The sequence below is a fragment of the Thunnus thynnus genome, chromosome 19 (genome assembly GCF_963924715.1).
Source record: "Thunnus thynnus chromosome 19, fThuThy2.1, whole genome shotgun sequence".
NCBI classification, from domain to species: Eukaryota; Metazoa; Chordata; class Actinopteri; order Scombriformes; family Scombridae; genus Thunnus; species Thunnus thynnus.
Window position 1 is genome coordinate 9,284,285 of NC_089535.1, and position 12,151 is coordinate 9,296,435.

At 40.0% G+C, this 12,151-nt stretch overlaps 1 protein-coding gene across 2 annotated transcripts in view; it reads right to left on the bottom strand.

Moving 5' to 3' along the window:
* Positions 1–10,279, bottom strand: part of fibcd1b (fibrinogen C domain containing 1b) — a 118,149-nt gene extending 107,870 nt beyond the window's left edge. For both annotated transcript variants that reach the window (XM_067574654.1, XM_067574653.1), the window contains exon 1: positions 9,061–10,279. In XM_067574654.1, coding sequence (XP_067430755.1) covers positions 9,061–9,132 — 72 coding nt within the window. In that variant the 5' untranslated portion in view covers positions 9,133–10,279. The remainder of the gene's footprint in view (positions 1–9,060) is intronic.
* Positions 10,280–12,151: the final 1,872 nt, after the last annotated feature.

Below are 12,151 nucleotides of genomic sequence, written 5' to 3' on the forward strand. Positions count from 1 at the left end.
CTGGGCAGTGAATAATAAATTGCAGAATGGCAATTTTACAGTCTTCCACAGTAAAATAATGGTGGTGGGGGGTGGGGGGTGGGGGGTACATACATTTATCTTTCCTTTGGAGTGTTTTTTTTTCTCCCTCATGACTGCACAGATATGCACACATACACACACACACACACATACACAAACATGCACGACGGGCTGGATCCTGCAGATGGAAATCTAATGCCTTCGCCTTCCTAGTCACCCTCTCTCTCACACACTTTTAGCTCTTCTGCTGTGAAACCCTGCCCATCAGGTCAGCTTGCTGACACATCTGTCAATACATGCTCTGGGAGGTAAAGTATAACCTTGCCCTGTGGTGTCTTCCTAATGTTCCCTACTCAGCTTTACTTTGTTCACATCGAGTCAAAGACAGTAAGACACAGAAGGAAACCAACAAGGTGGCCATTATGCTCTCTCACACATATACACAGACATTTAAGTACATGTGTGCATATCTACACACACACATTCTCACACACACACACTAAACCTAAAGCATGTGCTGTACACAAAATCAACCCAATTACCAAGAATCACGAATCAATTAGGTGCAATTACTTTCTATTGCAGCTGTTGTTTTGGATGCGAGTGAGCCCTTGGTGATGCTTTGGGGCTTCTGTGATGAGCCTTGTAACCGATCCAAGAGTAGACTGTGCAAAAAGTCTGTCTTTCCTCCAACAGCGCTGTGTGATATATCTGATTAGGCACGTGCATAGATAGACCTCAAAGGGGGCTTGAGCACCTGCCTGTTTGGCCCCCTATAGAGAAAGTGCACCTTTTCTGGGGTGTTTTGTTTTTTTCATAAATAAATAAATTCCTGTTATCCCTGCTACATTCAGTGTGACACAACAATATACTCAGAACCTCATCTTGTTTCTGCGTGTAGTTGACAGAGAATTTATATTAGTATATGTTAATATTAATAATTTACCATGAGGTAAAGTGACTGTAGTTGATGGAGCTAGGTAGTGTGGAGCTAACGTTTGGGGGGGGGCTATTATTGTCCTTACACATCCCACGCAAAGTGGGTATATGGATGCTCTCACATAACATGGTTCTCCAAGTTGTTTAAGTTAGTTATAAAGCTGTGAAAAAGGTGTGTAAGTTTATCCCCCACAAGCTACAAGAAAATGACAATATGATACATTTAAGAAATACAACGAAATTCAGGACATTTTCCTCCTTCTGTAACAAACAGCCAGTGAGGTGCGTTCAATGTTAGCTCAGTTAATCTGGGTTTCTAGCATCAAATTGATCTGCATTAACTATAGTCAGCAGTGATGTTGTCATTGTGTTTGTGTTATTAATGTCAGACATCAAAGTAACGCCTAAAGTATGATTATATGTACAGTAAGCAGACATACTTCCTGTCTTCGTATTTTATGTGTTATGTTTGCTCAACAGGTGAATATGTGTATAAGTACAGTGAATGCAGCTAAATTTACATGAATGTTGAAGGTAAACTGTTTACTAAATGTCATTATATATTTAGGAATAGTTAAGTTCAAGTGCTTTTTCAATGTTTTTGGAGGGAGAGAGGGAGGGAAGGGATGAGAGAATGTTAACTTTTAAAATCTTTTATGAACCAGTGTCTGATACACTTTATCTAAAGCTTACGTGTTGCTTTTTAGAATTGTGGTTTTAATGCACAATACCTTCCAAGCCTTAGTAGTATGATATGATATGTGAATTATATTAAATTAATTTGTTGGCATATAGTAATAGTATCTTAGCCATACTATATCAGCATCTTCTTATTGCCCATTATTACCAAAGCAATTATGTCTTCTATGGAGAGATGAATATGGAGGTGAGAGAGGCAGCCATGCAGCCAGAGGAAGTGCGTCTTTGTGAGCAGTATTAAGCTGAGCTCCTGCAAGTGAGGATGTCAGTCAGAGGGCTACAGTAGGTAAGACTTGGGCTGGTTAACATGTGACATGAATTTGCTGAAATACACTTCATTTCTTTGCATGTATCATCAATTCATGTCATGTAGCAGTGTTTGAACCAACCTCAGTCATGAGTTGGATTTAAATACATACATTTGAATATCCCTTTAACAGTCCAGGCATATATTTATTTAAATATTTCTGATAACAATGCTTTGTTGGAGGTATGTGGGATCTTAAGCCGCTGGAATCTACAGTATCTGCGTCATCTTGCAGAAGTACATGTGCACCCAGATAGCCTGTTGTCTGTTCAACAATGATCCGGGACCTACTGTGATTCAACCTCTCTTTTGTTACACCCATCTGGCTTTTATTTTTGTTCTTTTGCTTTTATCAACTGTTTTTCATTCTTATCCCTACACTTCCTCGCCTTTCTCAAGGCCTCTTAGCCACCTTGCAGCATCAAAAATTTGATATTGAAATGTCCGGTCCCTTCATTTCAGTAGGAGACATAGAAGGGAGAAAATGAGAAAAAGACATAGAAGAGTGCGAGGGTCAGATAACAAAGGCAGATAGAGGATCAACAAGGCCAGATGCACTTGGGGCAGCTGCATTTATAACCTTCCAACTAGTAAAACCCTTCACAGGGCTACACTACATACACGTTGCACAAAATGGCTCCATCTGTCTGCAGCAGAAACCTAAACAAAATCATATGCCGCTCCATTAAGGCACTAAATCACTTGCTATGTAAAAGCACTCTTCACTTACGTAACGACTTGACAGTAATGGCTCGTTACCGCTTTGATCCACCAACACACACACTCGTCTCACACATTCATACCTTCATTCTAACAATAGGCCTGCACTCCTGTGAACCACTTAGATTTTGATCCCACAATATGACAATGCTAAAGCAATGGCTTCCAACTCTGCAGAGCTTATACAGTATCTAGATGTCTCCAAAGCTAAAAAGAAGATGATATTGCAATGATGAAAAGGATAAATAGAAGAGAGGTGATTAGAAAAGCATTTGTGTCTGGGGGGAACATACCCACTGGAAGATGAAGAACAGAAAGAAACATTAAGGCTTTGAAATTCATTATAGTGCACGCCAATATACAGGCAACGTTGTTATGAAGTGCAGTACCAAAGTGAAGTCGATGACACTGGGGGGTTGTTTTTTTTTTCCTTGATAATTTGAATAACTCTCCTTCTACTCCCACCCCCATATTCTGTTAAAAAAAACAATTGATTGATAGAAGCACATGATCACCATGCACAGCCCCACACAAATATATCAAACTGTCTTTTATATACTGTACAACTGTTAAATACATACTGTTGCTAAGGCAAACACTGACATGGCCTGATTTGATCCATCTCTCCTTTGAGATAGTTGACTTCTCTCAATAGTGATCTGTGAATAGCTGGATGCAAAAATAGAACTTAGACAATATGTACACACATACACAAAGACAAAAACCTTGCACTCACACTCACTCGCATTAAAAATGCAAAACATCTCACACTACAAGTCCACTTGTGAAAGTTAACATCTGTAGTGACAGAGACGAGCACATGCTCAAAACAAGAAACTGAATATGCTGTAGAGAAACAAAAGTTTATATGGCCCAATTTCAAACATTTTGAACTCATCTGAGTGTAGAATTCTGCCAGCTGTATGTTCAGAAAATTGTGATCTGTGACAAATGGATGAAGCACTTTTGGGGCTTGAAAACTTTTGCTGGCGGGTGTTTCCTTGATGCCACCCAGAGCGGGGCAGGGGAGACTGAAGCTGAGGTTGTTAGAGTTGAACTGCTGCCATAGTAATCTCAACAAAACACATAGACAATGTTCCAACAATCATTCACGGTGTGAGTATTGAAATTGTCCAGACCTGCAAATACTTGGCAACTGTGTTTGATGACAGATTGAGATTTAGTGACAATACAGATGTTATTGTGAAAATAGCTCAGCAGCATCTGAAGTTAACACTTTTAGAGTCTACCAGAGAATACTGACAACATTGTATTCCTCTTTTATTGAAAGTATTTTAACATTTTCATTTATCTGCTGGCATATATCTCTTTTTTTCAAAAGGACAGGAACTGACTGCAAGGTGTTTTGTTACCTTTAGCTCTAAAATCATTGGAAAAACACAAAGATCCCTGCTACAGCTTAATACTCAAGTACACATATAAGATTTTAAATGATCCTACACATGTCCTCTACAATTACTTTAACCTAAAGCCATCAGGAATGCATTTTAGATTGCCTGTATGTGTAATAAGCAGTTTGGTTTTCCAACCTTCTGTTTGGAAATTGAAAGTTTTATTCCAGAAGCCATTAGACTTGTGAACAGCCACAGTACAAGAAATGGTCAGTTGTGTATAGACTGATAAATTCATACACTCTCACTTTTGACTCTTTTGTGCCGTTGTGGTGTGAGATACTGTTGGCTAGCTTGTAGACTCGCCATTAATCCTTGTGTGTTTAAATTCTTTCTGACATTGTCGTATTTGTATTTTTTTGATTTTTCAAATATATGTGAATGAATTGTGCACTTATTTGCCAATGTGCTTGCCTCAAATTGCCCCTTGAGGGACTTATTTTTGAAGTATTTTTGAATTGAATTGAAATAGCAGAACCCCCCACAGGGAAATCACAGGCCCAGTGAACCAGGCAACTCTCTCTGCTCTGCTCCAGTCCACACTGCCTCCTATACCTCCAACCAGCTCAGCAGGTTCATTAGTCTGACAAAGATACCCACAAAAACAGCAAGACCGCGTCTCACGCAGTGTAAAGCTTCAGTCTTCACTTCTCAACACACTGTTACACTGTGATTGAGAAGCCATTTCACAAGTTAGAAGTACCTGAGAAATATGTCTTATAATATTAAATATTACAGTAGAAACATAAACTTATCCTGTGTCAGCTTATAGTCAGAAACATACAGCATTATAAGTAGGGCTGATCAGTTAATTAAAATCACAGTTTGAAAGGGTGCGATTTTCAAATTGCAGGGATTTTAATTATCATTTACATAACTGTCTTAACAGTTGGCGGCTGATGATTTCACAAGCTATAATGACAAGTGTTGCCGGAAAATATACTCAGCCATAGTTAATTAACATTAATTCTTTGAGTTGGCCAAACAACAAACGAGGAATCTTGGCTGTTGTCTGGTTAATATGTTCACCCTGTGCATGCCAAAGATGGTTTTAAGGAAAAGGAAACACCACTTAGTATCATTTCTTTGGTATTTTTGCTGTTCATTAAAAGCCAACTCACTGGCAAACTATCTAGGCGATTGCAGCTGTATATTTTAGACAGGTCGTTCAGTAGTTGTCGAGTCTAAATGGATTTCTCAATTCAACTTTTACGCATATCATATCATTGTTTCAAGTGTAGCATCTGTGCAGCTATGTACATGTCTGGACCTCCAGGATGCAGAGCTGTTAAGCTTAAGTAGTGTGCAGTGCTGTCAACATTAGTTGCCATTAGTCAGATATAAAAAACACTGTCAGACACGACTCAGCAGTAGTGTCATTATTGCCATAAGTGGCAGCAGTATTATTCTTTGTGACTCTATTCATGTAAAAACAAGATACCTTTGTTGCAACAACTACAGGTCTGTAATTGAATTTATAGAAAATAACTAGATATCACAATAGTGGTTGGAGAAATCGCAAATTAGATATTTTTCTCAAACCGATGTGTGTATATGAATGATGGTCCAGTCCTCTATTGTCTGTCTGTGCCACACGTGGGGTCGAGGTGTATTAAAGTGAGATAGCGCAGATTGATAAATCCTGGCAGAGGTATTTGTGCACATGTGCCATGGCTGTCATGCAAGCCCGATATCATTTCTGAGTTGGACTGCAGCCAAGTCTGTTTATGATAGATGTTGGCCTACAGTGTGTTTGCTGTCAAGGCAAACCTTCCTCCTTTTCACAGCTTTGTGTCTGATGTGTTGTAGATACAGCCTAACTAGTAACGTGATTTGCCAACTTATTGATCTGATTTGGGGGCTTTGATTTTCTTTGTGTTGTTGTGTGTTTCCAAAGTAAAGCTCAGGCCTTAAAATCCAGCAAATTGTCTGTAAGATATAAACCTCTTTAGTGTAATATGTTTGTGTGTGCACTTCACTGTGTACACTGGCAAGAAACAGATGTATTCTATGTTGTTCTACTCATACACAAACAGATCTTTCAGTGCCTTTGGAAAGTTTGGAGTTCTCAGAGTGTTATTGATTACCCAGTGATCAACCCCACCAGGCCTCACTCACTTCTCAGCTGTACAGTGTGCGAAGGTGTGTGTGTGTGTGTGCGTGCATGCATCAGAAAGACTCAGTTATACAGTAAATCTGTTTTATACATACAGCATATATAGTGTTTAGTGTGTATATGTGATGTTTGTGAGTGCTCATTTCAAATTTAAGATATTAATTTGAGTTGAGACAAAGGACAAGTTGCTCAAAGTTTGTTAATTTAAAAATGATACAATGGAAATAGCTATAGCCAACAGCACTATAAGATATCTAGCTAGCATTAAAAAAAATCAATATCAGTGTTTTTACAGCACAGCATTACACACCTTATTCTTTGTGAGCTTTTTTCTTTGTATGAAATTAATATTTTTTTCCCTGCATGATCCAATAAGTTAAATGTATCAAGTGTTCCGATGTGAAAATTCAACTTCGTTTGTCCACCCTGCAATTTGATCTTCCTTTCATCACCATGGCGATAACTGCAAGCGGTAACCTTGACTTATATCGACTTTCTTTCTTTGTCATTACAAATACTTAATATGAAAGTTGCACTGTTGAATCCATTCATTATATTCTAACTCATGGTAGCCATTTTGTTTCTTTCAAGTGTTTAACTTTTATATACACAAGAGCATATCTGACCATGTAGCCTCAGTTTCTCCTGCGTATTATCCAGTGAATGAGATTTCAAGGCTGATTTTAAATTGCACTTGAATCTCTGTTTTACTCTGACTGGCCTCCATCTGTTACAAAAGGGCACGGGTGACAGCACACCTACGGCAACAAATCAAATATGCAGAATCACCAGACAAATACTGGGTCACGTTTTATAATATCAAAACAAACAAGAGGCCACAAGGGATCTCTATTACCCGACCCTTCCCCATTGAGTCTGAAATGACTGTGTCAATAGCACAGTGGCTGGAGATAAAGGTTTGGTGTTACTGCTCAAGATTACAGAGAGAAAGGCAGACGCACACAAAGAGACAGAGTATTTATGTGTGTCTATGTGTGATAGCAAAATAACGAGCGCAGAGGAAGGAGACAGATAGATGTAGGGAGGAGAGGGACAGATAGCAGCATTAGCTATCCCCATTTCCCACAACCTCTCATCTCATCCAACAACTCCCCCCCCCTATGCCGTCTGATCCGGAGTGAGGTTTGGGGTTATGGGACGTATTTTGCCTTTTCATCCTCTAGGCTTACCACAGAACATATTAGAGCTTCATTTAGTCATTCAGATTTTTTCTTCAAAAACTGGGACTTGGAAAAAAAAAAACACATCAAAACTAATCTCATATCTGAGATTCTTTTTTTTCTGGCAAGTTTGTTGAGCTGAGACAGAAATTTGGGCATTACAGGACACATAATCATTCAGTTAAAACCCAGGGCAGACATGTTTGCTATTCATATGACCTTTAAGTGGTTATAAAAGAGCTTGCAGACAGAAGGCGGAATGTTTTGTTCATATCCTTTTAATCATTGATCAGCTCCTCCTTAAAGTGTAGTGATTACATGGAAATCAGCCGACTGTGATATATGAAAAATTAACTACAGCCTTGTATCAATCAATATTAATGTAACTACACCTTATAGAGGACTTACACACCAGGCCCACTGCCACCACTCACCACCTGCGAATGACTCAGACCGAGCCATGAAATCTATAGAGGCACAATAAAAGGGGAAGCAGATACTGTCTGACACCTGTCAAGCTTTGTAAATTACAAGAAAACGTACCACAAGCATGTTTAAGAGGGTAACAAGCATGTTTCCTTCTTGCACATGCTTGTGATTAGTTCGAAGTCAATAACGAAACAGAACAAACATGTTCATTTAGAAATGGTTTGGAGCGAGCTATTTTGTTGCAAAAATAGTTGGTGAGAGAGAAATGCAGAAACGCTCATTTGTAAACGCATGTCAGGTGATTTACATTCCACACTGTTACCTTTTTTTCCCTAACAGGCATGTTAGACTATTACTGTTATTAAAAAAAGTGCAGGTTTCTTATCTAACTTCTCTTCTATGTCAAATCATTTTTACAATGGCTCTGACGAAGTTTTCACGTCATTTTTTCAGTGATGTCCCATAATAAATAAATCTATCCTCATTCTCATTTGGCGATGAGAAAGGAAAATTCATTCCGTAAGCCACCAAATCCACCAAGGCAGCTTTACCAGTGTTCCAGGGGAGTCCTGTCCCTTATGGGCTGTCAATAACCCTCCACTGACCTTGTGAAAACACATTGACTATTCCCTAAAGTGAGCTTGCCTGGCTGCAACACAACGCACGTCTGCTCCTGTCTCAATTCATCCGAGCGGGAGACAGCCTAAAGAGCTCTGGAGTGTTAATAGCTATTGGAGGATATATGTGTGCCGTGTTTCAACACTCTAAACAACACAGATGCGATTTCCAGACTTTCACTTCTATATACAGCCCGGGTTTTACATGAGGAGGAAATCTGAGAATATTTGGTATCCATGCAGCCGAGATGCGCAAAAATCCATCTATCCAACTATCCATCTATTCACATTTAGCTCCTGCTGTGATTTTACCATTATTCCCCAACAGTTAATCTAATTTCGTCTCAAGTACTCTAAACTGACACATTGAAGCGTTGTGTCACCCTAAACAGAAGTAGCCATGGGGATTGTGTGATCTGCGGGTGGGTTTAGACATTATGACAGGAACAGAAGTGCCAGAGCCCGGGGAGTCGGGAAAAGCTCATCTGCAGCTACTGTCTCCACAGTGCAGAGATTCGCCCGAGAGCCACATCACCAAACTCAGCGTGGTAACACTGCACCAAGCAGATGCACCACTCCTCATGAACCAACAGAGCACAACATATGGATGGGTACATACCTGGTTTTTATGCCGAGTCCCATCTTCGAGTTCAGAAGAGCTGTTCATGATTCCCCATTGGTCATTTACCATCCTACGGAGAATCTGCACATCAGATCCGCCTGCGTGTTCCAGGCCACAGAGAATAAAACCGCTCTTTTGAAGTCTTTACCAGTGATTCAGCCTACTCCATGTGGGGAAAAAATGAGTAATGAACGTAAAAAAGAAGGGAGGCACAACTACTTCTGCGGCTCAGCAATCTCACACACAGCACAGATTACGCACCAAAATGGAACTTAATTTCCTCCCGAGAGTCTTCTGGATATCTGGTCGTTATTCCGTTTAAAAAAAAAAGAATAAAAAGGATTTTTCAGGCTACAGGTTCTGTAATTTGTCTCACAGACGCATCACAATTATAAGCATGTACCAAAAAACAAACAAACAAAAATAAATAACCCCAAAACGATCCCGAAAGAACCGGGCGCAGTCCATGCAATAAATCGAGAAAATCTTCTTTGGCTCAGACTGCAAAGTGCAAGCTGACCTTTTAGTCCACCCACTCCCGTTTCCAGGATAGTTTGAGACGCCAGGTTAGTCCTGACTGTGTCCGGTTATGACTGAACAGGTGAAGACAGGGTGGGATAGGGTCGAAGAACTGCCGCTTCCTCGTTAGTCGTTTGTTCGGTGAGAAGTCTCCGATAACGACCCCAGGGGATGGATAGACTCCTTTATTTGAGCCAGGCTGATCTGGTTGGTATTTCACAGAGATGCCTTTGACAAGACCGGTACGGGGAGATTAGCGTGCTCCGCTTGTGTGCCACACGGGGCGCTCCGTGCCTCAGACTGTCAATCAACGCGTCCCTCCGGTGCGCACAGCGCGCTCCACGGCTGCGTTCCTTCACTGTGCCGCCCTTCCCTCGACTGCTGTGCCACTGCCACCTCGCTCGCCTGCTACTTCAGTCCCACCGCACTATGGACCCTCCTATTCCACTGCAACCCAAACAGCAGCAGATCGTGGCAGATGTATGATGTGTAGACTACAGACTGTGTAATGTGTTCATGTAACACAATCTCAGGATGGCACTGTTCATAAAAAAACTCTGCAGGAATAGAAAACCTGCGTTTTGCAAATCTACTAGAGGTTTCATCGCATTACTGATGTTGTCACGCCACAATCTGATTTGTGAAAAGGGAACATTTAGCTGGGGAAGGGGTGTGTACCTGGATACCTGATTTTAAAGCCCCCCTCAAATCAAACCTGTTTTTCTTATTGTCACCTGACTATGATGGTTGAGCTTCACTGTGCATAATGACGTACTGCAGAGTTTGACACTAGAAATTTGTTTTCAAAGGAAGGAGAAAAATTTCTCTGTACTCACCTGAAATCTGAGTTTAAAGCCTCTACCTTGGCTACTAGAAAACAAGCATTTGTGACATCACATCTATGGGAGCCAATCGCTGTCCAGTATGCAATTTACACACGCCTATGATGTGGAAGCTTGAATCCTCCAGGGCACATGGATTCAGAATGAACTTGTAGGAGAGGTCTTATGTCCAGTAGTTGAAGTTTTGAGATGAAAACTATTTGCATATTCATAGATTTTGGAACTTTTAATGAGGATGAATGGTTAAGAATATAGTTAACTGAACTTTTTTTTGTGGAAAAACCATATCAGACATGAATTATTATTCAAGTCTTTTTATATATCTTCAAACATGTGTGAGGGGGAACTTTAATAATTACCTCAAACTGTGTAATGACTGAGTGTGACATCATTGAGCACTTCTAATTTGACTGACAGCATTTACAAGTAGGACTGCTCGTTTGAGAGTTTAAAGCAGGACAACCTCACTGTTGTAGAAGAAAAGATGAAACAGAATATTAAAGTGAAACGTGCCTCATTTCTTTCATAGAAATCAGATTGAAAACCAGTCTTTCTCTACATGTACAGAAGTGTGTCTGAGTTGGCTCTGAGATTATTAGAATTGAATTTGTAGCTGCATCTAAGCAAGGCTATAAGCACGGTAGCAAATCGCTCCACTTTACAATAAGCTAAGACTGAAGTTTTATAATATTTATTTATTATGGGAGATAATGTGGTTTGTTTTTAATGATTTGTGTCTCAGTTGCAGGATCTTTCACCGAACAGGAAATGCTCTCACTGTGTATTAAACCACTTATTATGACAAGGGATTATCACAAGGAACTTGAATAAGTCAGCAGGGTTAACTTACTATGTTTGAACTCCAGGTGTAAATTAACAGGTTCCTACAGCAACCAATACCCACCTAAACATTTGTCAGTGCACACAGTTGCAAGTGATAGGCAGCACAGCAGCACACAAAGACCTTCATCGTTCCCTCGTACACTGAGTAATTACTGTCAATAATGTGGCCCACAAGTGCTCATGTTGTTGTGCTCAGTTAAGGTAGTGTGATAGACAGTTCATTAGCGGTCTAATCATTGGTGCAGGGACCAAAGCAGGAGTGAGACTACTCATCCCTGGGATGAACTTGCAGTCATAAGAGGGAGGGGTCAGGGTGGGCTAAGAGGGATAATGCAAAATAGAGTCACTGCTACAAAACATGCATTGTCAGCAGGTCTGACATCCACCATTGGAGTGAGGTTATGTTGTTAAGGTGGAGCAGTTTGTCATTAATGAGTCCATCTAGGAACAAAAACTGCAAATAAGATGTTATGATATAGCATTACACTACTTGGCATGTGCTTTTGTGTCTCTCTCTCTATTCAAATAAAGTTTAATTAAATAAAATGGTCTTTGATACTGAATTAAATTCAGCACACAGAATCCTGTTATAAGAGTAGAGGTGACTGGGTGTCACTATACACATTTTAATTGTATCATCTGCTGAATTATGCACCACAGAAAGAATATGTCTTAAGATTAATTTCATAGTAGCCACTGATCTGGGGTGAGTTTCCCATTTGCAAATGGTGCTGAAAAACCTACAGTACTAATACAGTTTCATGAAAGTTTTTAAACTTTTCACACACATTTTTCCAAAGGACATTGCAGCAACACATTTTTTTGAAAATAATTATTTAAAGATCAGTGGCACGAATTCCTTCAATCTTAGGCATCACAGGTCG